General features: G+C 39.8%; 1 protein-coding gene across 1 annotated transcript in view; it reads left to right on the forward strand.

Moving 5' to 3' along the window:
• Positions 1–20,262, forward strand: part of NELL2 (neural EGFL like 2) — a gene marked incomplete at both ends in the record, with an annotated part of 155,879 nt that extends 135,617 nt beyond the window's left edge. Inside the window, 5 exons of the mRNA XM_082308552.1 lie at positions 3,662–3,802; positions 13,778–13,971; positions 14,927–15,103; positions 17,248–17,472; positions 20,212–20,262. Coding sequence (XP_082164678.1) covers positions 3,662–3,802; positions 13,778–13,971; positions 14,927–15,103; positions 17,248–17,472; positions 20,212–20,262 — 788 coding nt within the window. The remainder of the gene's footprint in view (positions 1–3,661; positions 3,803–13,777; positions 13,972–14,926; positions 15,104–17,247; positions 17,473–20,211) is intronic.
• Between the last annotated feature and the right edge of the window lie 5,473 nt (positions 20,263–25,735).

Raw genomic sequence — 25,735 nt, forward strand, 5'->3', positions numbered from 1 at the left:
GTAACTTCCTTCTACAGAGTAATATTTCATTCTTTGTGCCTTTCTAGTACAGCATCAAACAGGACTTCATTAGTGCTGTTAATGTTCCATATAGCCCACTGATATACCATAGCCACTGGCCAAGCAAAACTTCAATCAGTTTTTCTTCTCTTGTCAGCTCACACCTCTGACTGAGCAGCTGCAAGATGATTCATCGGAGAATGTTTCACCATAGGACAGAGAAAAATTATTTCTGGCTGCTTTTCCCATACTAATAAGATAATTTCAGTTGTAGATACTTTTGCAGCACTTCCTGAGCCATGCTATGCCCATTTGAAAATAGAAATCCTTTTATCCAAACGTCAAGAAAATTTTCCATGAAATCAGGGCTTTGGCTCGGCAAAACACATTTCTGCTGCGTTTTCTTCTTTAACAAAGTTGCAACAGTTACATTTTGTCCCATTACGGAGCAAGTCTCTGCTAGAATTAACGATCAGCATTAGCTGAGAGATTTAGAACAAAATTCTGTGCATAAGGAACATCTATAGTCTGAAACCCACTGGCACGTGCTGTTGTTTGCCTAAAAAGTTAGTGGTGAGAATTGTTTTGGATTTCTTTTCTTTGCTGCAAAATCATGTAAGGAGTAATGGATTACTCAGCATTGGTGCAGCAATGGTGTTCCAATGCAATGGTTTCAGGCAAACAATCTATCAAGAACAGGACATTTCTTAAAGACCACCAGTGTCTTCTGTCCACGCTTTTTATGATAGGCTTTCTTACATAACTCCACTCAACTTTGCATGCAGCCATAACAAAACCAGAAGAATGTATTTCTTTGTTTATTGGCATCTGTAAAAGCATTTCATCCCAAGTAATATTTCTTGTGATATAGGTTTGTCAGCTAGTTTGCAAATAAATACAGAAAAGCTCCTTTTGTTGTCAGTTTACCAATACTGACGTGACATTCAAGGCTTGTTTTTCTTGAATAATCAGTGAGTTCATCAGAATGCACTCAGCCTGTGCCTGCAATACTGTGCTTATAATTATAAGGCTTACAGATTCACAAATAAATTGTTCAGAAGAGAGGAACACAGGCTATCTTTAATTCATATCTGCTACTTTGACCTAAATAACACTCTTTTCTCCAGCTCATCACCAATAAATACATTCCACTTTCCCAGAGAAGAAATATATGCCATCCAGTGTCTTAACGCATGTTATTAAGTAACAAGTATGAAGATTCGGATCGAGTCTGAACAACAGCTCTTCTCTTTCAGCCTCTCAGTTTACATGCTTCGTTGATTCTCTAGGGCTTGTAGCTTTGGCCAAGCCCAACAAGTTATCTTGTACTGACCAGGTGATCCCAAGCGTTTAGCACGGTCACTTAGATTCTGTTCTGCCAGGCAAGCTGTCTCCCAGGCAACATATTCCCCAGTGGTAAGGGAACTCCTAGACTGTCGTCCTTTCTTTTCCTTTCCTTTTTCTTAAGTAATCTGTGGGTATGTGAGTGAATAGCAGTAGATAAGGCACAGACTGCAAACCAACCTTTTCTCACTACGGTAACATAATTTTCATTGATCTTCCTCTGATCTCTCAAACACCTCTGAGGTCTCACTGGCTTCTGGCTGCTCACAAGAAAAAGGCCAGAGTTTACACTGATTTAGAGAGAGACACACTGAACAGCGGACGGTTGTAAAGGTTTGGCATTTCTCAGTCCTGCAGCAGGACTACTTAGATGATTATTCTGAAATCCGTAGTGAAGTTGAAAATTCTGTGTTTTAAACCAATAGAGACTTATGACTTAATTTGTGGTACACAAAGCAGCAAAATATATGCTTCGTGCAATATTCCAGCAGGAGTACTGGTAATTTTCATCATCATAAATACTGGTAATGTACACCAGGCACGCCCAGTCAGAGAGACTGTTGATAGAAAATCAGACTGAGATGTAATAATGAAAATTTCTAATGAAATTTCCTCAAGACTCTGTAAAGCTTTTAAAAACCAATGCACTCATGATATGGTAGTACGGTTATTCCAAAGAGATTCCAAAGAGATGTACTTGGCATGTCAATATAGTACCCAGAGCACATCCCACCTACCCCCTGGCATGTGTAAGAAAAATGCAACTCAAAACCAAATGTGGGTGACTGAGTGATACCTTATAGTTCATAGTTTTCGATGGGTAAGGAAGCCTTGGGTTTTTTTAAAGTTTGTGTTTGAATAGATTTCATAAGAGACTAGAGTAAATGTATCTTTATCTATGTGCACATTAGTATTCTCAGAAAAGAGATTTATTACCTTATTGAAACTCACAGTTGATTTTCTTAGGCAGTTTACACTTTCTCCTATGAAAATAACAGGTGACATAAATGGGAGTTAACAGGGACTGTGGGCAGAATTTTGACATATTTTACATGTATCCCAGTGGTCACATCACACCTCTTCTTCATGTCTGCATTGCGGAGGATACTAGATCAAGTGCTGAGGTACTTTTAAGCATTTGAGTCTTAATTTGTTATTTTACTTTGGCCAGAATGGCTAGTACGTTGAGGATTTATTCACTATTCAAACTCATGGCAGGGGGCGGGGAGGTTAGAGCTTTTTGTTTCTGAAGGCAGTTTGTGCGTGTTGTGTCTCCCTCTGCGCCAGTTCCATAGGCACCTCCTGATCAACGTGCTGCTCAAATAGATATGCTACCCCTGGTATAAAACACAGTCATAATGTGATGAATTTGATAAGGAAGGACACATTTTTATCCTTGTTTGACTCCATGCTCCTGATATTCCCTAACTGTTAATAACACTCACATGCTGGGACCTATTCCTTAATACGGCCTACTGCGTAACTGATGGCACGGGAAATGAACATGTCGCAAAGTTCTCTGCATCTCTGCTGAGTCCATGAGTTCAGGTGTCTGCAGAATGTGCTTTGGTGGATTTTGGATCGAGCGAGCGTGTCCAGAAATCCATTCCATGGTGAGTTGTTACTGTAAAGTTTAGTCAGTGGAAATTTTTCTTTTAAGAAACACACTTCCCAAAGGAATTATCAGGAGGAGGAGAATGTGTTGCATTTCATCTTCAGGGTCTAAGTATTTGTTTGGAATCCTAGGTGCTCTTTTTGATGGTGAGGGAGGAGACTGCAGTTAGATTCACTGAGAGTCAGAGATACTGGTATAAGTCAACAGGAACTCCACGAGACGGAGAAGCCCTACTAACCTAAAATAGGTGTCACCAAGAGCATAAGCAAGGACCAGAGTGAATATTTAATATTTTTATATGCCCCTAGAAACAATCTTTGTTTATCAGGCAGCCTACAATACTCGAAGGGTTAACATCTTATTATTTGAAGTGGGATCCAATTCCTTTCTTTTTACTGTGGGCAACTTACACAGATGTCAGATTACCCATCACGTATTGTGACAAAATGAGTTGCTAATATGTAAACAGTAAATTGGGATTAGCAGAACCTCCACTGTTAGCACAGCCAACACCGTTAGCAAAAGTCCTTTTATGGAAATGATTCAAAACTTTTTCTCTGGATAAATCTGGAAATTAAAGTGTCAGTAATCAAAATACTTCTGTGAAACCCAGGAATACCAGGGACCTTGTTCTTCCATCAGATGAATATAGGAATTTCCTCTGACTGAATTTTCTCCTTTTTTGTTGTTTTTACTACACAGACATTGATGAATGCTCAGATGGCTTTGTTCAGTGTGACAGCCGTGCTAACTGCATCAACCTGCCTGGTTGGTACCACTGCGAATGCAGAGAGGGCTACCATGACAATGGAATGTTTTCACCAAGTGGAGAATCCTGTGAAGGTCAGTATCTAAAAAAGGTGGGGTAGTGTTATGACTTGCATTACAGTAATGTCTAGTACCTCTGACTGTACTGGTCAAGTATTGTCTTGGATGCTGTATCAGTGAAAGTTAAACCTTGACCCAAAGCAATCGTAATAAGCATCACAAACAAAGGCAAAAGAAAATAAAGTATGAATATTCCTAACATAGAGGTGGAGCATTAGTGGCCATTTCTATGATTTGCTAAGATAATATGTGAAGTCAGGCATGGTGCTTGAAACACAGTTTCTCTGGCCCTACATCTGCTTCTGTGCATGGTCCTTGCATAAGTGATTTCCCGTGGGCTGATAGCATGCACTGTAATCTGTCACTCCATGGTAATCTGTGTATATGTCACATTCTTTATATGTAGAAATGGGCCTCAATCCAGACCTCAGTTCCTCCACTTCATTCCTCATACACTGAAATAGTCTGTGATGAAAATACTTCCCGTTGCAAACAATGATTTTGCAGCCCTGACACCCTTACCTGCACCTGGGTTAATACTGCAGTGCTTCTGCATAGGCATACTGCTTGTAAAAAGTTGCGATTTGAAGAACAGCCTTACAAACTGGGAAGCTCTGTGGACTTATGGCTGGGGCAAGGTGCAGGGGACAAGGGAGTGACGGGGGGACAAGGAGATTTATTTGTTTATGAATGATGTTAGAACAGCAGGTTAATAAGAACAGTTATTTTCAGATGCACATCTCTTAGTGTGGAATGTTATTCAGCCCTTAAGGTACTGCATACTGCTGCTCTTAAATAAGAGAAGAAACCAGTCTGTTTTGCCGTGGAGTACTTAGGGCAAAATTAGGAGAAGGGAGAACCCATCTGTCTCTGAGTGCTGAAATATTCAGTGCTCACACAGTGTAAGCTTTCCTACCTTGCTGTTTAAACTCACATTGGTGGGCTGCATCGGTCCCAAAGGGAAGCAATTGAATTAATTTCACTAAGGCAGACACACAGACAGTTCTCCAGGAGTGAGAATGACCTTTTCAGTATCCCCATCATCAATACTTTATTTCAACACATTTTCACCACAGCTGAAAGCCTGTATTCCCAGGAGGAATCAGTGGTTTGAGTAAGCCACTGCTTTCATAAGTCGAGCTTTCTTTGTCAAGAGCTAACGAAATGTCAGTGTTAGCTGGCCAGGTGTTAGGACAAGAAGGTGCAAAGAAGTTGTGATCCCTCTGATTATAACATTGCCCTTCTGTCACTTGCGGCACAGGTAATACTCTAGCCAGGCATTTATGGAAATATTCTCAATACCCCAAGTTTTATCTTCAATGTCAATATAACATTTGTCTCATGGGTTAAAGATAGCGGTTTGGTGTGTGATATCTCAAGAGATATAAGTGATACAAAGTGACTCTGTTAAGATGTGTGCAAACAAGCAACAATTAAGCAGCAATTTCCAAGCAAATGAAAAGCCAAGGAAAAAGAAACATGGGGATTGCTACATGTACGCAGAAGTGGCAATTATTAGAATGTTTTGACCTTTTTCTACAAAGCACCATCAGCTCTTTATTAAACATACACAGAGGATAACAAGTAATTAGAATTAAATCACAGATGCCAGGAAACTATCTTCATTGCTGATAACCCTAGTCACTAACAGTGGAACACTTTCAGTTTGATTGATTCTAGCTGCAAATTTTGGAATACACAGCAACTTGAGATGGGGAGGAAGGTTATATATTTTATTAGTCTTACTACATCACTTTTTATTGGATTGAAGCCTGTGACATTGTGTCTCAGACAGAAGATAAAACCTGAAAAAGGTATGAAGAGACAGCTTAAAATCCATTGCAGTATGGAAAGTTGAACTGCCAGTAGCAGACCGCAGTAGCGCAAAAGCAATTGGTTTCTCTGCTGTCAGATCTTTCCACTGTGAGAGATTCCCCTACTGGGTTTAAAGACATAAGCAAATGGATTTCTTCTGTCACTTCTTCAGTATCGCCTAGTTAGAGGTGATTAAATTGAACTGTTGGTGGATGTTTTTTAGACACTCACTGTAATGGGGGAGCAGCTTCCAGGCTATACTAATCTCAGATTTCAAATCTCAGTTCTCCACTTCCCACTTGCAGCTGTATGAGCTTCTTGCTGCATCCAGGACAAATGTCCAACCTTTCTGGCTTCTGCAAGTGCTACAGCTTGCAGAACTGTAGAAGGAACAGTGCTGAATTACACGGAAGAGAAACTGGGCCTGCCTTGATTTCTTTCTTGGGGGAACAAAGAATTTAAACCTCATGGGGATTAGGAAATGTTCTTCGAGGGCTTGTCCATTTTGCTTTCTAAGAGGACTACTTCAAAGTAGTGTTGATATGGAGTGCGTAATAGCCTTGTCTTTGGCTCATCTTTTGTAAGTTTTATTTGCTTTGAAGAAAGTTCCCTCTTTCAGTGGAGAAAACCTTTAAAAGCCAAGGAAGTGTGGGTTCAAATCTTTTCTTTTTTGTTTGTTCTATATGGTCTGCCTCAAGTCTCAGTCTGTCTGTGTCCCCTGGACATGTGTTGATAGTACTACAGAAAGCATTTCTGTGGTCAGTGTTAGTCAGAAACTTGTTTCCTTCAGCAAAGGCTCCAGTTTTAAAGATTCAGGTGGAAACACCTCTGTTAGGATCGCAGAACCACAGGAGCATTTCCTTAAAAACCTTATTTTAACAGAATACCAAAACTGCACCTACCCCTTTTGCAGGAAATGGTCCCATTAGGACATTGTACTAAAAATTCCTAGCTAGAGGTGGACTCCTTGGTAGCATTAGACTTTGTCAGTGCTTGATAATGAAATAACAGTTGCTGAATTGCCTGTTTTACACATATATTGACCTTGGCTACTGCTGCTGCTTTGGCACGACTGAGAATATTGAGTATTTTGACTAATGTACTTGAACACAGAAATTCATAATCCCATTTTATTGTACCTACAGGCAATGGAAGACCTAGAGATTACTTTGCTATTAGTTTTGCTTCACATTATACTCCTGGGTAGACCTGTGGTCTCTATAACAATTACCGAGAGAAATGATGGGAAATGCAGCTGTAGGGCTTCAACCTCTTAGCAGCACTTGCTGTTTTTCCCTTGGAAATAGAATTATGTTATGCATCATCTTATTTCCAGAAAAGTGGTGAAAGATCAGCCGCTTAGTCTTTGAGAACTGCATGGCTTTGGGAAGTCTTAAATTTTATATATATTTAAATATAGCGTTCAGCATGGGGTATAGTACCTGATACCTTCCTCTTTGCCCCCCTACAGCTTTTCTTTATAGTTTCTTTACACAGTCTTATTGGTGCTCTGAAGGTTGTCTCTCATGTGCCATTTCATAAAAGAGAGCTAGGCTAAGATAGTAGATATTGCAGCCTCAAGCTTCATTGCCTTAAAAAACTGGAACCACCGAGGGCAAAATCCTAAAATAAGAACGTTCAGGCCCAGTTAATATTTGCTCTGCAGTTCTGTGTAAGATCCTGATTCCTTTGAATTTGTCCCCTGCAATATTTAAAAGCTTCCAAAATCAGTTGAAGAGAAAAGCTGTGTTGGTTTGTACCGGAATAGTGCGCGTTAGACGTCATCAGCTGTTGGACACTTTGCATGCTTCCACGTCTGAAGAATAGCTCACCTAATTAATGCAGCCCCTTAGGACTTACCAAAAGTATCTGGCAGGTACCAGCTGTTGTTGATACAGAATATGAGATCAACATACTTTCACTCTCAGCAGGTACCACATTCTTTAAATGAGACAGGTGCAAATGAAAGGATTGGAAAGCATCAATCCAGAATGCCCAATTCAAAAAGGATCTTTTTGGTTGCAAGGGTTTATTTGTACCTGTATGGTCTGAGATGTCATTATGTTCTTCTTCTGCTGTCCTGCTTGCAGAAGTAGAATCACTTCCTTCTCTGTGTGATACAGCAGGCTGCCTGACAACACAGGGGGCTGGGGCTCTACTTGAACAATATTTTCCACAATCCAGAATAATGAGGGATGGAGGCATATTACAAGCCTTGGGATGCTCCCCAGCCTTAATGAATGAACAAAGTCCAAAATGGTTACTTCAGCATCGATGTGTCTGGATCTGGAAGGCAGAGGAATTGCTGTCTGTCAGGATGTCTGAATTTATCTCACAGTATATCCAGTATTTTAACTAGTACATGAAATTTCTTGTAGTTGAAAAACTGCTGTCAGTTTGGAGTCCTACACTTAGATCTTTCTACAGTCCTGGTAATGTTTAACAGAAGCTTTGTTACTGATAGCACTTAAGAAGACAGGAAATAAAGAATCACTACTCTTCTACAGGAAATCTTACTAGCACTCACAAAGCTCTATCGAAATCCTTTCGCCTTTATTCATGATCATAAAAGGTCAACAAATAAAACCATAAAGTGACTTTTTTTTCCATCCATCCCAAACAGAGCTATAGGCATTAAGGCTTCATTATTGAGTTTGGGAATGCAACTTAAACATCACTGGACAGAAGGCAGATATGGAGACACATTGGTATTTAAATATTCTGGAGTGTGGGCAGAGTACAAAATTGGCAGAGTTTCTCTTCTTTTATAAAAGGACTAATAAAACAGAAACTCGACTACTACATTTTATAAGACAGTAATTTGAACACATTTACTGTATCAGGAAACAACATTTCTGTGAAGCTGGTGTTACCGGCATCTGAAGTCTCAGCTCTTCATCTTCCACATCTGCTAAGCACTCTGACAGCTGGCTTGCATGAAATCACAAATAAATTATTCACATTTCACTTGCTCTTTGAAGAATGATTACATCAGTCAATAGATTTACTTAGGACAGAGAAGAACAGAAACCAAACTTTCTGCTCAGAAGAGCTTGGGCTTCCTATCAAATGCACTCCTTCCTGTTTTGCCTTAAGCAAAAAGTATTCAGGTATCCTCATGTTGTCACCTTGCTGAGCTACTGCTACTCCTCAAGGCTAAGGTAACTGAGAAACTTCTCTTGCTTCAGAGCAAAGGAACTGTCCACCCTCCCAACTCATCTCTTCCAACAGCATATTTCTCAGTGATACAAATGATCATCTTTTCTTTACACAGATGACAGTCTAACTGATGTCAGAATGATTCTGGTAGGAAATCAGGTCTGAGGGAGACCTTTTGGGGCTTTATGTGAACGTTCTGCACGTAAGTCTGAGTAGCTCATCAGAGGAGGGAAAGTTGCAGCTTTCCATCAGCTGCATCAGAATGCATTTCTGAGCCCTTTGTCACGACCTAGCAAGTTGTACACAGGTTATTTTCTAATCGTGCCTTGTTCCTTGTGAGTTTTCTCATCTGTCGTTATCAATATTTTATTTGTGTTTTTTCACCCAAAATATTATTGAGCTGTCATTATTTAGAGCTATCCACAGTAGCTCCAAGATCTCTTTCCAGAATAGATCTAAAAGACTGATTTGATTTTTGAATGGATATTTCCCCATGCACCTTACAATTGAATCTCATCTGACATATTATTGTTTACTCAGTCAATATCATGAAATACTTCTATATTTCACTGTCAATTTTTTGTTTTTAATACTTTCTTATCAAGAGCCTTTTTCATCTTACTGTTGATCCACTCCTCCAGATGACTAAGTATATTGAGCAGCACACGTTCTGGCACAGATTCTTGGGGGACTTCCCTGGGACACCTCTCCACTGTGACAGCCTGACCATTTATTCCTGCCTTTTATTACTTACTAATTATCCCGCTATTAATCTGTGAGTCAATGACCTCTTTTATTCCATGGCACATAGTTCCTTTAAGAGTGTGTATTATGCAAAGGAGTTCATGAAGTTTTCAAATAAAAATAGTACATTAAATGCAATGTATCCCGCCTTTAAAGTCTTCTTCATTCATACAGTATACGTTTACTCTGAATCTATAATATAGTATCTTTGAACAATCTTCTTTCTATCTGAAAACATTTTATCCTTTTGGCTGCCTAGTTTTAATTAATCTTTAAAACTTCATAATTTTAGCATAATTCCCCCTTTGAAAATAAAAGCACCACCACAAAGATTTTTTTGCAGCCTTTTAAATTCCTTTTAGGATGTTGAACTTTCGTACATTGTGGTCACTGTTGGTAACAAATACCAAATAGTTGTTCAGTAGAGGCATTTTGAATCAGAGCCTGCACACTGCTCAGGGCCAATTCAAATGGTGCTTTGTCCCTTTGGGATTCTTTGACTATCTGTTCCAAGAAACAGTCAGTAAATCTGTTAAATACATCCTTGGGTCACAGCCTAGTTGGACAATTGAAATTCCTGTATTTCTGGAGTTTTCTGCCCTTGCAGTCTGTCAAATATTACAAATGGAGTTTAGTCATTCCAGGTAGCGTCACCATTTTGTATAGCTTTAGTCCAGTATTTTTACTGTGTAGGCATGAAATTACTTGTAATACAATTAAGTCTTATCGTTCTTTAACATGTATCACTACTTCTTCATCCATGGTACTCCTTTGTCATTGCAACATTAAGTGGTACCCAGGGATGATGGTAAGAAAAGGAAAATCCTTAAAAGTGTGCCAGATCAAAGCTGCTGCATTTTTTTGTGTAAATTAGTTAGTAAGAACTGGTCCTCAACTTAGCACTACATAACTAGTTACACTTTGTTTCTGTTTTTTTTCTGAGGCAAACCTCCAAGTCTTTTGAGACTTAATGTTCTAATGTCATAACATTCGAGCTGCTTGATTCCTAAGCAGTGTGTTGTAAATAGCCTGAAGTGAATTATTTGTTGTTTGTTGGGTTTTTGTTTTAAAAAACAATATGGGAGAAAGAATAACATGCCTCTGTGGCTGGATTTACTGGAAATACGCAACATGTAATCCTCCCCTCTCCTCTTTTCAGACACAAAAGATGCAGGGGCCAGTGTACCCTGTCCATGTGGTTATGGAAATTGGAGAGCTGGTTATGGCTGTAAACAAAATGTCAGTAACATAATTCACCATCCATTATAAATTCAAAGTAAAAAAGCTGAACAAAGTTTTGTTTGGTATGGATGATTTGTGTGCAAGTTCTTTGTAGATAATGCCTGAAGTTTGATGTGGATGAATAATGCAGGTGAGAATTTCATGCATGCAAAGTTTGTGTTCCTCTTGCTGCGTTATAAACACACTGCTGTTTCTGATTAGGTTAGAATCAAAACCTAAATACCTCCTGCTTTGACCAGCGATATTTAAATTACCCTATCCAGAATATTTATTTTCATGAATCAAACAGCTGAAAAAAACAAGGTTGGGATTTTTCATAAGTTCTCAACATTGGATAAGCTCAGCTCAATACCAGAGTCAATGATGAAACCTCAATTATTTTCAGTAACAGTGCACTAACTGTTACCATGTTGAAAAACAAACCCCAGAAGCCTTTTCCTCATGGGAAAATTGTGAAATACACTTGTACATAAGTGCCAAATGCAGACTTGGTGTTTATAGGGTTGCCATTTGTTGTTTAAAGGAAGCTGTTCTTATTTACATGACAGCTGAACTTCGTCCAAGTGTCTCATTAAATATGGCTACTTTCAGTTAAGTGGCCAGGTTGTTGAGAAGTGATATTACTCCTTTATGACACTAGCTACGTGAAAGCTTTGTACAAAAGAATGTTTTAAACAAATGAACACAAGTCTTGTAAAGTAATTTATTAAAAATTACTTCAGTGATAAAGAGAATACTGCTGTTAATCTTAATCATTATATTTAAAGAGGATTTGTATTTGTTCTCTTTACTGCATAACTTGAAACCAGTTAGACTGAGTATATGGAGATCTTAAATTGCCAGATTGTATTACTTTCAGTATGGATTTAAGAGAAAACAGAGGAAGGAGAGAGCAGCTCTTCCATCCCTCTGCTCTGCCCGTACCAGCGTCACTCAAATGATTCCTGTTAGCTAGTTGTCTAAAAAACTTCAAGGCTGGAGATTGCACAGCCTCCGCAGGGCCGTCTGTTCCGCGAGTTATGTATCCTTGCTGTTCAGATGGGTTTCTCTGTCTGATGTGCCTGTGACATTTCAGCTGCTCAGGGCCATGCAAACAGCCAAGCTGAATTAGGTTCATGATCCCAACTGCCTTCTGCCCTATTGCAACAGTGGCTGACGCCAGATGCTTCAGAAGATAGCGAGGTAGAAGATGTGGAGATCTGAGATGATTTGCCTGTTCTGGATTATCTGATACATAAATAAGGGCACCATAGACGGTAATGCATGAAATGTAATCTCCCTTCCAAAATCTGTTAGCATTGCAAATTGAATTTGAGCAGCCTGATCTAGTGGAAGATACCCCTGCCCGTGGCAGCAGGGTTGGAACTAGATGATCTTTAAGGTTCCTTCCAACCCAAAGCATTCTATGACTCTGTGAATATTCTTGCTAGCTTTATAGATTTTTGGCTACACTATTTTTTTCCCCTCTTGCCAGTCTGTGGCAGTGAGTGTCATGGTTTGTTTATGCATTATATGAAAAATTATTTCCTTTTATCAGACTTAAATTTCTTGTCTTTCAGTTTCATTCACTGTCCCCTGTCTTGTATGTTAGGCAATATGGAGAACAAAAGCTCTCAACATGTCTTCTCTGGAGGATTCATTATTTTTTTTATTATATCCCTTCTTGCTGATGTTCTTTTAGAGGTGAAGAATCCATTTCTTTTCAGTTCTTCTCAAGTGACATTTTCCTCATCCTCCCCAGAAGGCCTAGTAATTTTGCAATACTTTTTTTTGAGATGGTGCCACTGTTACTGCACACAGTATTTGAAGGAAACGCACAATGCTGCTTATTTATACAATGGAATTCTAATAATTTCCCTGCTGTTTTTCATCCCAATTCATATTCATGTTAGCAACTTGTTTACTTTTTTTTTTGACTGCAGCCACACTTGGAGTTGAAATGATAATTGAGTTATTTTGCATTAAACTGAATGTGCTTGAGGTGAATTGGAGGTTTCATTTCCACTGTTGAACCCAAAGCTGAGTGTTTTATTAACTTTTTATGCTGATGGTGAAAGATACATACATGACCATATTGCTTATTTTGTCTTGTACTGATCTGTTGGACAGTTAAATATCACAATGCTACTTTTTAATGAACTCTAATTGAGAGCTTGGGCCAGACTGTTGTGAAATTGTATGTAGAACTGAACTCTTCTAGTGTTTTCCACGTTTTGTCGCATATAGCTCTTTACTTCATGTCCTTTCAAAGCTTTTTTTCCAGATAACTTTTCTCCATATGGACAGCTGAAAAAGCTAAATAAAGACTATTCAAGTAGAAGGCAGTGTGTGCTGCTAGTTTGCCCTTGCAAAATAATTGTGTGTGCCTTGATGAAAGTACTCTTGAATTCTTTGAGATACGATTGTTTTGAAGTCATTTACCTGTATTCACTGGAGACATTAATTTTTTTTCTTTATTTTCTATGCTAGACACGAGGGCTATAGATGTCACTGCAGCTTGAATAATTAAAATATTCTAGTTTGCACACCCTAATAAATGATGCAACTTAAAGCATGGTGTGCTTGCTTAAATGAGCTTACAAGTCAGACATCACCTTTCACATTAACTTCTCAGCAAGGGAACTCAAATGTGCTAGACAGAGCCACCAAAAGGATTTGAAGAGACGATTCTGCAGCTTTTCTTGTTTAACTGCACGTCTCATGAACGGTTGCCACAAGCAAATGCTCTTTAGGGAGTTAAGAATTATTTTTGCTTGTATGTTTCCCGTGATTTCTTCATTCTAACCACCTTACTTAATATCATTCACTTAGAAAGATGTATAGGAAAACTCAAATATCATGTTTTAAAAGTTGATGTGACTTGAAAAATATTTTTGTGAACTCATGAGTTATTTCTCCCCATTCTGGTGAAGTGCAAATTAATTTTCAGCTGAAGGCTTTAATGGCCAAGAATCATTTATATTGACTGCCGCAAGAACATTTTTGTTAATTGAATGTGGTCTAAGAGCATTACATGGCATGTTTTTGCAGACATTGATGAATGTGGAACTGGAAGGCATAGCTGTGCCAATGACACTGTTTGCTTTAACTTGGATGGTGGGTACGACTGTCGATGTCCCCATGGCAAGAACTGCACAGGAGACTGTATCCATGAAGACAAAATCAAGCACAATGGTCAGATTTGGGTGCTGGAGAATGACAGATGCTCTGTCTGCTCGTGCCAGGTCAGTAGAAATAGAACTAGCTGCTTCTGCAAGATGGTGGTAGGGCTGAAGGGAAGAGTGTCATGATTCAAGTGAAATTCCTGTTTTAGCTGCCTTCTCAGGTGTGCATGTGGTGCTGCAGAGAAATGGAATTATGTATTACATATGGCTTTGGGGAGAGCTTCTCTCTCCGATCTGCAAGAGCAGAACTTCGAGGGAAGGTTTGTTATATAATACTGGGAGAAGGACGATAGTACTATTTTCTTAGCAGAGATGCCACCTGTGTTTTCTGGGTGGGAGTAACGGCATTTTCATGCAAAGAAACTGTGTGTCTAGACACATATTGGTGTTGGTGACTGACGCCAGTATCTCTAGCAGATGGCTATAAATAGTGGTAGCTTCTGTAGCTGCAGAGTAATTCAGCTTAGCTTTCTCAAATGTTTGCTGTGGGAACCTTAATCCCAAGCTAAATGCTGATGGAGAATGAAGGCCCAATACACTGCTGACAAAGTCCTGAGCATTTCAGCAGCTCAAGTTTCATGGGGATGAATTTAATTTCAGACTACCTATCATCTTCTTTATGTGAATAATTACAGAAGAGAGGGACTGATCTGGAAATTTAAGGCAAGACTCGACTAGCATCCGCATGAGAATGACATAAACTTAGTGCAATTCATTAAAATTTGACCCTTGGGAAAGACACCCTTCGGTTTCATCAACTTAGGTGAGAGCTGTCTGAAGGTTGGTTGTATGAAGGATGTATATAAGACAACAGGGGAACTTTCTTGTAGTTACTGAGCGTGTATTGTGGTCTCTGCCTCTGTTTGAATTGTATTTTGGCAAAGATATCATATAGTGGAAAAACTCGTGAGCTGCTAGTTAGTTAGAATCATGCCAAAAAATCAAATTTTGCTACAAGTACTGCTGGAGTTGGTCACGTTTCTGCCATCGCTCTATGCCTGTCTTCCAACAACAGAGTGGATATGTGATGTGTCGGCGAATGGTCTGTGACTGTGAAAATCCCACTGTTGACCTGTTTTGCTGTCCTGAATGTGACCCAAGGCTCAGCAGTCAGTGTTTACATCAGAGCGGGGAGCTGTCCTACAACAGTGGTGACTCCTGGATACAGAACTGTCAACAGTGTCGCTGTTTGGTAAGGCTCCTGATTACAGCAGCAGAGACAGGAGGGAAAAGGAGATGAGATATTCTGATCTGTGAATAGTTATTTTTCATGCATTAGCATCCATTTAATTTCCTCTGGAGTATGTGTATAATTGAAATCTGGTTTTCATGGATATTTGTCAGTATTGTCAAGTTCCAGTCAAAAATGCATTTTGCCACAATAGACGTAATAGAAATTATTTAATCATGAAGATCGTTTTAGCAAAGAGTGGAGGTCATTTGGATATGGCACCTACACAGCAACACTCGTGTTCACTCAAAGACCAATGTAGCTGTATAAGGGAATTCTAAATATGTATTTATTATCACGGTTGATAATTTCAAATATGCCAATAGGCTAAAATTTGTTTATTCATTCAGACTTTCTGAGTAACAGAAAAATAATAAGACTGGATGCATTTTTTGAAACAGTGAAATGAGTTTTGGAAAAAAAAAAAAAAAATCTTTTAAAGCTTGTGATCTTTCTCCTAGGCATGTATTTCAGAGTCTGAGCAAAAACTATTCTGCATAATGCCACTCAGGAAGTTTCTGTGACAGAAAAAATCCCAAGATAAAAACAACTAGCTTTTATCACAGGTTATCTCCAAATGTAAAGCCTAGTCCATGTAGCAGCTTTCCCTTGTCAGGGTATCATGAATAACAGCCAGAAACCAATTTCTATAGGCATTGTGCTTTCAGTGTTACTACTGCAAAAATCCGATGAAATAGGTTCCCAGGTGCTTCATTAAATGTCTTAAAAACAAAACAAAACAACCTGCAGTTTGGGATCTCAATAGATGTTTCTTTTTTTTCAAGATTCTACTTCTGTAACTAAAGCCTGCTTTCTTTCAGTTGTCAGGGATTTTTTGGGGGTGACAACATATTGTCTGCTCCTTGTACAGTCCATCACTACAAAATTAAATTAAAATATCAAAATTAGTGACAGGTTTTGAGATTGCTTTCATTCTTACCATCATGTGATTCAAAATGAGGAAAATTGAACCAGATGAAAATTTTGTAAAAGAGTAACTTCTTAATACTTTCTGCAACAAGAGGAGTAAATTTGGAGCTATGGCAAATCCCTGGGAATTTTTTTTTCAGTTTTTGCTCTGGAGATATTGAATTCATCATTCTCAAAGCCTTAGATACAGTTTTAGTGAATAAACTCCTTCCCTAGGGCCAAATGCTATTATCTTTGCCCTCCTTAAATCCAGACTACTCAATCTGTGTTTCAAATGAGCTGAGTAAGCTGGAGATCAGAGATGGACCTGCTCCAGAAGAAATATGCATTAATGACTTCTGTGAAGTATTTTCTTTGACCTGAAACTTTGGCCCTTGTCCAGAGTTGAAGGGAAGCTGACCCCCACTTCTAGTAACTGAAGTGAATAATTAGACATCTTTAGGTTTGTGTATAGGCATACAGTAACTTCCCCTGAGAATATTCTGGCCCAACACCAGTCTCTCTTTTGAGCTTTTCATACCCTGACTGTACTGAACTCATCATGCAGAAAGCATGATGAAGTCTGGAAGTTCAGATATTCTGATCGTAACATCCCAAATGGATGGTAAGTGGGTGGAGGTCCGCTCACTGCAAATGCACTGGCGTTCCCTGCTACATTGGGCTGCTGCTAGCTTGACACCTGTAGTTCAGCCAGTGCATTTGTAACTGTGGCAAAGATAAAGTCTAGCCCATCCAGAGCTGAATTTGAGGACTTTGTATGGCAAATCAACAGTCCAAACAGAAGTAAGAACTAGGTGAAACAGGAGATTTCAAAGCACTTTTGCAGTACAGCCCTGTTATGGCTTCTGTCACTTGCAGAAGTAGGACTTCACAAGGACAGATCCATATTCTGATTGCATGATGTTTATGGAGAATTTTCAGCTGCAACTTGATGCAGAGTGTGTTGAAATGAGTTAAAACTAATACATTTCCTGAATAGCATGCAGAAAAAAAGCACCCAACTTGCTGCATCTCCCACAGGCAGTGAATATCAGTGTTCTCTGCACTGATTTCTGAATAGGACCAGAGCGATAAAATTAGCCAGTGAAGAAACATAATGCTGAGTCAGAGGACTGGGTAATGAAACAACGTAAGAGCTAATAATCTTTTCTTGTTCTCGTAATATTTGTGAACAGCAAGGTGAAGTTGACTGCTGGCCCTTGCCATGCCCAGAGGTGGATTGTGAATTCAGCGTCCTCCCCGAGAATGAGTGCTGCCCGCGCTGTGTCGCTGACCCCTGCCAAGCGGACACCATTCGCAATGACATCACTAAAACCTGCCTGGATGAAACCAATGTCGTTCGCTTCACTGGATCCTCTTGGATTAAGCACGGCACAGAGTGCACCCTCTGCCAGTGCAAGGTAAAGAGCATAAAAGTTAATCTGAGGTGCCTCTTTCCCAGCTTGTTCTGTGGCATATAAATATTAATGCACTGAGTCTGGTCAGTGACTAGTTGGTGCCTACGCTTGTTTTAAAGCAGCAGAGATTACAGTAAAAGTGTTCAGCTTTGTTAACTTCACTCTTGCATGTGCTAGAAGGATGGTTTAATGTCCTAGCAGGCCAGAAGCAGGACAACAGCCTGTGCTGAAGTGTACTGTGGACAAGTTAGTGGGCTTGGCTTTTCCACCAGGATAGCTCAGTTCAAGTTTGATTGCAGTTTTTACCATATAGCTCCATGCTATCTTGGAAACATATACAGTAATGAATAGGTATGTAAGACTAGACTTCACACATGAAATTTGTTCTGTGTGATACCATAGCGTTATCAGAACCAACTGAATTGCTTTTTGAGAATACTAATTGTTTTGAGAATAAAAGAACTAGTTATACAGTTACATAGCTTTCTTGCTTTAAAATTAGTAGTAGAATCAACATAATGTTTAGAGCATTTAATAGTTTTTGTAGTCAAAGGAATTAATTGCCTGAGGATAAAAATTAATGGTTAAGGGCTTATGTGAATTCTGGCATCTGTTTTTAAAGATGCAAAGGAAAGGAGGTTAAAGTAAGTTTTTCCATTCAAAATAAGCCTATAAAGTGAATTGTATTTTCTACCATCCAGTACTGAAGAATGGCAAAAAATGTTTCCACAGTAGTCAAGGAGAGACAGCAGGATTCATCCATAGATCTTTAATTATTACTGAAATTCACAGTTGATTTTGGTCTTTATTCCGTGTCATTTCCAAGCAAGATACTTCCCAAGCTCCAGTACATGGTACAACTAACTACTTTGAAAAGGTGCTCAAAAAAAATAATCTAACTTCAACACCTCCTTCTGGAAGAGATGGGGAGTAACTGATCATGTAGCAGAAGCTGTTGAGTACCACCCTCTTCCTCCACTTTGCCTGATGCAATACTGTGTGCAACGGTAGTTGTTGCTGTCGAGGCATAGTCCTTTTACGAGGGAAGTGGTATGTGCCAAGTAAGCGTAGGCATTTGTCTTGATGTCAGAACAGGTTGGTGGTGAGAAGAAAATGATGTGATCTGAAAGAGTGGCTAATGGTTAGAAAGCCAGCTGCTGTCCAAAGGATGTTGAAACAGGCTTACACGCAGAAACCTGTGCTTCTGGGGTCTGTAGCTGGTGGCATACACCAACTCCAATGCTAGAAGTTGCTTTTTGCTTGGGCGAGTTGCTGAGGTTTATGTGCCTCGGTTTCCTCATCTGTAAAACAAAGAATTATGTGTCATTCTTCTCTAAAGCACTTTTGAGATTCAGTGATGGGAAATGTGTTCTCATTGTTGTACTGCTAATCAATGGCAATGCAGAAGTTCTGCTGATGGCCACCTGTGTGCTGCTCCTATCTGCCCTTTTCTCTTAAGCAAAGACTGAACCTTAAGCATCAACTAATTTGTATTCAGTGTAAACACATACATAGACTAATAAAATCCATTGCTGCATTGTGAACATATATAAGATTAAAGCAGATACTCTGCCAAACCTTGTAGTTTTAATACGGCTGAAGTGTGAATTTGCATAACAGTGAAGATGTCCCACTTTGTCCCTCAGCAAGCCAAATCTTACTCAATTTTCTTTACAGAGCAGTTTTCTTTTTGAAATACACTATCTGCTCATATTGGCAGCATTTTAATGTTGTAGTTCTGCATGCAAGCAGCCTACTCCCTCCAGATCAGGTTAATGCTGTGTCCACTTTGTATAGTTCTCCGTCTCGTTCGTCCTGTGTCACCCCACTCTTTTCTTGCAGAGCATCACATGGAAGGTCAACGCTCCAGTCTAAGCCCCTCTAAGCAAGCTATAGCAAAATAGGTTTACACAAATCCTTTAAGAATTCAGAAACCTGGGCATCAGCTAAAGCTGACTTAGCCACAAAGCCATTTCAAATCACAAGTAAAGAAGGCGGACAGTAGGATTGTCTAACCTCCTGTAACAGAAGCAGTGAAACAAAATATTTGAATGATTCAGACCTTGGTCTTTAATCAGTCCTGGGAGTTTAGTTAACTGAATGTACTTGGAGTAATTTAAAAATAATACACATTTTTTATTTGCATTGTAAAAATCAGACTTAAGAAAAGAAGTAGTAGAGATGCAGAAAACAATTTCTCCAGTACTTTAATGATGTCCATAGGCAATCTGTTCCCTTAATTGCTAATATTCTCAGAAGAATGTGTGGACTATCAGGAAACACTTTATGGATTAATGTTTGCTGGTGTTACAACCAGGATGTATTAACTTGAAGCACTCGGGACTAAATAAAACCCAGAGTCCCTTCTGCCTGATCTAAATAAAACTCCCAAGTGCCCTGTCTTGTTCAGCAGCTTTGTGCACTTGAGGAGATGCCTGATACCTTTGTCGGGAGCGTTTCTTCCACTGAGCACAGTTTCTTTCAGTTTGACTGTTGTAGCTCTGGGATACAGACCACAGCAAACCAAACAATTAGAGGAATCATAATAGCCCATTCCCTTGGGCAAGGGAAAGATGATGACAATGTCATTAATCCAGTCAAAACCTGTAGATGTCTTGTATTTTACAAATCTGTACATTCAGATCTGATGGGTGCTTGCAAATGGCTGAGCTTGTTAAATTGACTTGGTTTGTACAAAATGCTAATTGTTTCAACTCTTCTTTCTGTGTTTCCTTCCTTTAGAATGGCCACGTCTGTTGCTCAGTGGACCCACAGTGCCTTCAGGAACTGTGACACCAACAACCATCTCCCACAAGCAGTTTCTGGTTAAAGAATTTTTCTTCACAAAAAAGACCTTTAGACCAAAAATTGTACAAAATTAAAACTAAAATTAGATTGATTTTGTCCATCTAAAGTGCAGATATGTGATGAACTCAGTTACCTGAATCAGAGTGAAATTTATGGGACTCAAGACAAGCTCGGATGTGTAAACCTTTGTATGAGGTTAGGCTCAAATCTTCTGGCTATTTGTCTGACATCATTATGCAGAATATTTAGGTTAGTGTAAAGTGACACATTGTAATGCTGTACATAACGATGTCAAGATCCAAAATCAACTAGGAGCTCTTACAGGGTCTTCCGAAGCTTTGGGAGTCCAACACTTACTTACTAGATGCAGAGATTTTTACCTAATCATATTTGGATCTGCACAAATGTGTTTGATTGCTCACTGCAGAATTTAGCAGATGTTTAAGTAAAAGGATGAAGCCTTCAGGAATAAAGAACCTAGCAGCTACGATGTGATATGTACAGTATGTGCGCTGAAAAAAAAAAAGATAGAAGTTATTGTAAAAACAAATAAAAAAAACCCAAAAAAAAACCAAAAAAGAAAAACCGTGATGCACAGGCATGGCTTCTTAATGTTTTCTGATGGGAAAAGTCATCAATATTTCCTTGTTTTACTGCACTTACTATGATTTCTTGATTGGATTTGTTCAGTATAAGCTCGTTATTGTGCAAATTTAAATAAATATTTCTCTTACCTTAAGTTTCTGTTTCTGCCATCTTTCCTTTTCAGGGATGTCATTTTCATGCGTGTTGCTACTGTTCCTTCTTTGCCGGCATGCCTAGGCAGCTGGGCAATACAGGTGGAGTATCGCCAGCCTGGCTCCTCCACGTATGGGAGTTTCTGCCCAGTGCAATCTTATGCCTATAATTTCTTATCTTTGTTACTCTTCTGGGAATGTATAAATAACTTCATACATCTGAGCCACTGCAGTGGATTGAACAGAAAAATTCATGTGCCTAAAGATCAGACCCTACGTGCCAGCAGGATCCTGTCACTCAGAGTGGGTACAGACCATTTGCGTGTGACTTGCATCTGTTCACATTTACAGGGGGTCTTCTCCAGATTCCTCCTCTCTCCAGCCGCCCTGGGTTGGTTTGTCTTTCTGTAAGCTCCACAGCTGTTTTAGTTGTTTGTGTAAAGTACCTTAATGCATGAGGATCACTTCAATGTGCAAAACCTATTTTCACTACTGTACTGTTGGGACAATAAATAAAAGAGGCTACATGACGAAAGCAATGTTATTCTGGGAGAGAAGTAAAGAATAAATCGGTGCTTAGAAATTACAGGCTGACAAGGCTGAATTTGTAAGGAATGTATCACAAACAGTGGAGGCACAACAGGAGAGGAAGAACTGCCCAAGATGGCAGCATCCTTTAAATACTGCTCCAGTAGTCACGTTCTTTTCAAAGTGCCTTGCTTCTCTTCAGCATCTCTCTTACCAGTTCAGTAGATTGTCATGCAACCTGGACAGGCAAAACTTCCATTAACTTTACCCCTGTGTATTATTAAGTTACAAGATAAGTCCGTGTATATGTTTCTTACAAAACAATTATTTTCCCGCAAACAGATGCTACTTCACAGTACTGTTTCATGTACAGCAGGAGATCAAAGGAATGCCATGCAACTGCATGTATCTGGTAGGTATTCCCCCGAGCCCTAGTGTCCACTGAGTACTGCATGTTTTTGGAGCAGGGAATACAAGAGATGTTAGGCCACTGAATGCAAATAATACAAACAAAACCAAGAAACTAAAAAAAAAACAAACACCAAAACCTGGAAAAAACCTGGAATTGATAGCCTACATTGGACCATTAAAGCTGTGAAGATTTTCAGACCAAATAAACCTTTTTCTTCACCTAGTTCATAAATAACAGGTACTCAAGGGTTTTACTGTATTGTCCAGTTCCTGGCAAGCTGCAATCGAAGTTTTTAAAGAAGAGTGTTGGCTCCTTGGAAAAGAAGCTGCTTTCTGTACACTGTTTTCTTGCCTGCTAGTAACTGTCAGGAGGTCACGTTTTCCCCTTAGATGCGGAGGCACATCTGCAGTGGATTTCAGTGGCAGCTGCATGCCTATTTCTGAGAGAAGGTTTAGCAGGAGGTGTCACTCTCTAAGAATTGTACAGTGCAATACACTACAAACAGGCTAAAAAGCCAAGAATTAAGACATAACGTAATAGCTAAACCTTGAATCAAATCCTTGGAGAGACAGTCAGTGTTACATGTATGTAAAGAGCAGAAGTCATACTGCTGAACAAAGCTGGAATTCTCTGCTAAATAAAAAATGAGAACGGGTTGAGTGAATATTATCTAATTTATCAATGTTCAAGGTTACTAATCAGTTGGGAGTTCTTCTAAAGGTCAGCAAACTCCAATGAGACATCTCAGTGACCCTCATTTTCTTCCCTTTCACCCCCTCTTCCCCATCTCCCTCCTGTTCAGTCAAGCCAGTAATTAGTAGCTCATGTTTTTAATTTTCCTTGAAAAGTAAATTTAAATATTATTAAAAATTGATGTCTAATTTCCAGGCCTAAATTATCTGTCAGACGATATAGTCCATAAAAAAAAATTATATTTCTGAACGATGCAGGTACATTGTGCTCCCTTACTGGCCTTTCATTATTGATGCACTGTTTGCAGTGTTTGCAGTACCAGGATTCAATAACTTCCATAAAGGAATTGTCACCTCTCTGCAGAGTAATTGCCCTAAGTTAATAGACCTACAGATATAAAGGCAGAGATGTCTTCAGTTACAATGCTGAATTCAATGCTACGGTGAAACAAGCTGACAAAAAGCAGCAGTGTTGTAAACTGTGGAAAAGGGAGCTAACTGTGCCGATGCAAATTTCCGGTACTCACAGATTTACCATGGGCAAGAACAGCGGGCTGGCTGCCTCGGTCCTCCTTATGGTTAAGCACATCTTTGCCTAGTGTGAGAGCTCCACTTTTAACAACACAACTGGTGAAATGTGGTCATTAAGCATAGGGAAATACAAGCCAGTGCTTTTTTCTAGGATGCCTAGAAGTGGGTATTTATGCAGGGAGTGCTGTAAAACTGCCCTCCTTCAGTGCCAGCATAGGGTCTTGCCATTAACTGCGTTGGGCTACAGCAGATTCACCCTGGGGCGCCTCAGGGAAGCACAACCTCATCAGCCACAGAGCCCAGAGCTCGGATCCTGCTGACTTCAAATGCAGCATGTGTATGGGGTGGCATCTCCTCCTCCACAGACACGGTGAGTGTCACCTTGGAGGGATAGCCTGTGTCCCTGCTGTGGGGCGGTGCTCCGCTGAGGGGCAGGGTGCACGGGCCAGACAGCACTTGTGGGTCTGCTCCAGAGCGCGCGGCTCCCACTGCAGCACAGTGATGGTGCTCAGCTCACGTGGCCTCTCAACAGGCGGGGAGTCCCTTGATTTCTCAGATAAAAATAGCAACAGCTTTAAAGTAGGGCTCAGCTAGTTATTTTTTAATGGTGATCCTTACTTACAGGCAAATGCAGTTTAACTTGTCCCCAAACCAGTTAACAATTTAAGTTAAAAATCACCAGATAGATAGCTTTTGCCAACTATATAAAGAAAATCCAAGTAAGAAGACTAGAGCAGCTCTGGCATGTCCTGTGTGGGTGACCTGTGGAGAAGCGTCTCTTCTGAAGTAAAGCCCGCTGCAGCCACGTCTTCTGCCCAAGTCACAGCTGTATTTGCCAAGTCACAGTCCTGGCCATCTCTTCTGTTGCTATTTTAATTTCTAATTAAAAATTTAAAACTTCTTGTTGCTTTAGCATGGTGGCCAAATCTTTGTCCTGGGAGAAAAGACAAAGCTGGATTTTTAAGTAAGAAGCAGCATTTTAGAGAGGGCTTGGAAAGAAAAAGACGGTGTTGCAAACCCCGTTTCTCAGATCTCTGTGCCCTGGCTGTTCATCAGCCATGTGAATGGCCACTAGCATGTCAGTGTATTTCACTTTTTTTGTTTTTGTCAGTATGGTGCTAATGCAAAATGATAAAAATAAAAAAAAAATCAATTGTTACAATCAATTACTCATCTAGGTCTGCACTAATCACTGTTTTCTTATTGCCAGAGTTTGCACAGTCTATAAAATGCCAAATAGGCATTGTTTACTATAACAGGAGATTTGCAACCCTATATTCTACTAATCTGTTCATAGATTATTTCTATAACATGAACCTTTAACTACTACAAACTGTAATAATCTATTGATCACATAATATTTCATCCATAGGAGAGCCAGACCCAATTACTATGCTTCATCTTAAAATCTGTTTTTATCAGTAACCTCATTTGACTCCCAGGATGTCATTTATATATCAGCAGTATCGCTCGGAACTGTAAAATAAAATTGTTTAAGGGCTTATTTTAGGACTGAGTCATATTTGAAAACTAAAATAACTAGAACTGCATCACCACAGCTAGAGCATCCGTCTAAGTAGAACAGTAGAAATAAAAAGTACTGACTCAAGTACAATTTCGTGGTGGGGAGGAAGGGCAATTTCATTGAAGGGAGAGGGGAACAAAACAGAAAAACAGCCAGCAATCGCACCAATGCTAACTTGGTCCTGCCCCTCTTTTAATGACTGCTGATCTGAACAAGAAGAGGGATGCAGTGTTTGCATGACTACTTTAGTTCTTGCGAGAAGCTCTTCAGCTGATGCTGCTTTTGAATATTTCATCTGACTGAGTGGGCCGCAGCCCTTTCCTGTTTATTTTCTTAGTACCTTGGTAAAAATGTAAAAAATGCTTAGGACCATCACAATGAAAACGTTTTTTTTCCCAAGGTTGGGACTGGCCCACTTTGAAGCCAGGCACTGCACCACAGCTGGAGCACCCTGCTCCCAGGCAAGCTGTGGGCACCAGTCTGGTGGCAGGGGGAGCAGCACCCTAACTAAAGGTGTCTTTGTGCAGTTCTGCTATTTTATTAGCTATGTGTAGTTGGGTTCTCCATAAGCTGTGGCCAGAATGACCGAGCTCAAACTGGTTCCTCTTGCCACCTTGCAAGGCAAAACCTCCCCTTTTGGCTGCTATACATGGATTTTGCAAGTCGTCAGTGCAGAGGGGTGCAGGGTAAGACTGGGACCGTCCTCGGAGCTCCCATATCACCCCAACATGTGCAGCCCACAGCCCAGGAAAGCTAACGTCTGCCTTCAAGTCAGGAACAAAAAGTTCTTATTGTCTGAAAAATATTTTTCCATGGGAAGAGGTAAAAAACCAGGCCCCTTATTTGCCTTCCAAGGCAAAAAAATCCTTTGTTTTTCTCATCCACACTGGCCATGGACAAAATGTGGGTGCTCACAAACACCCCTCAAAGTGCAGTCCTCTCCCCGTTTTGATGCTTTGTGGTCATATTGCTCTGTAGAAGTTACCCCAGGCAACTGAGCGAGAGCTCCCTCCTGCAGCCAGTTTTCCTTCCA

This window comes from Platalea leucorodia (genome assembly GCF_965183815.1).
Source record: "Platalea leucorodia genome assembly, chromosome: 4".
Classification (NCBI taxonomy): Eukaryota; Metazoa; Chordata; class Aves; order Pelecaniformes; family Threskiornithidae; genus Platalea; species Platalea leucorodia.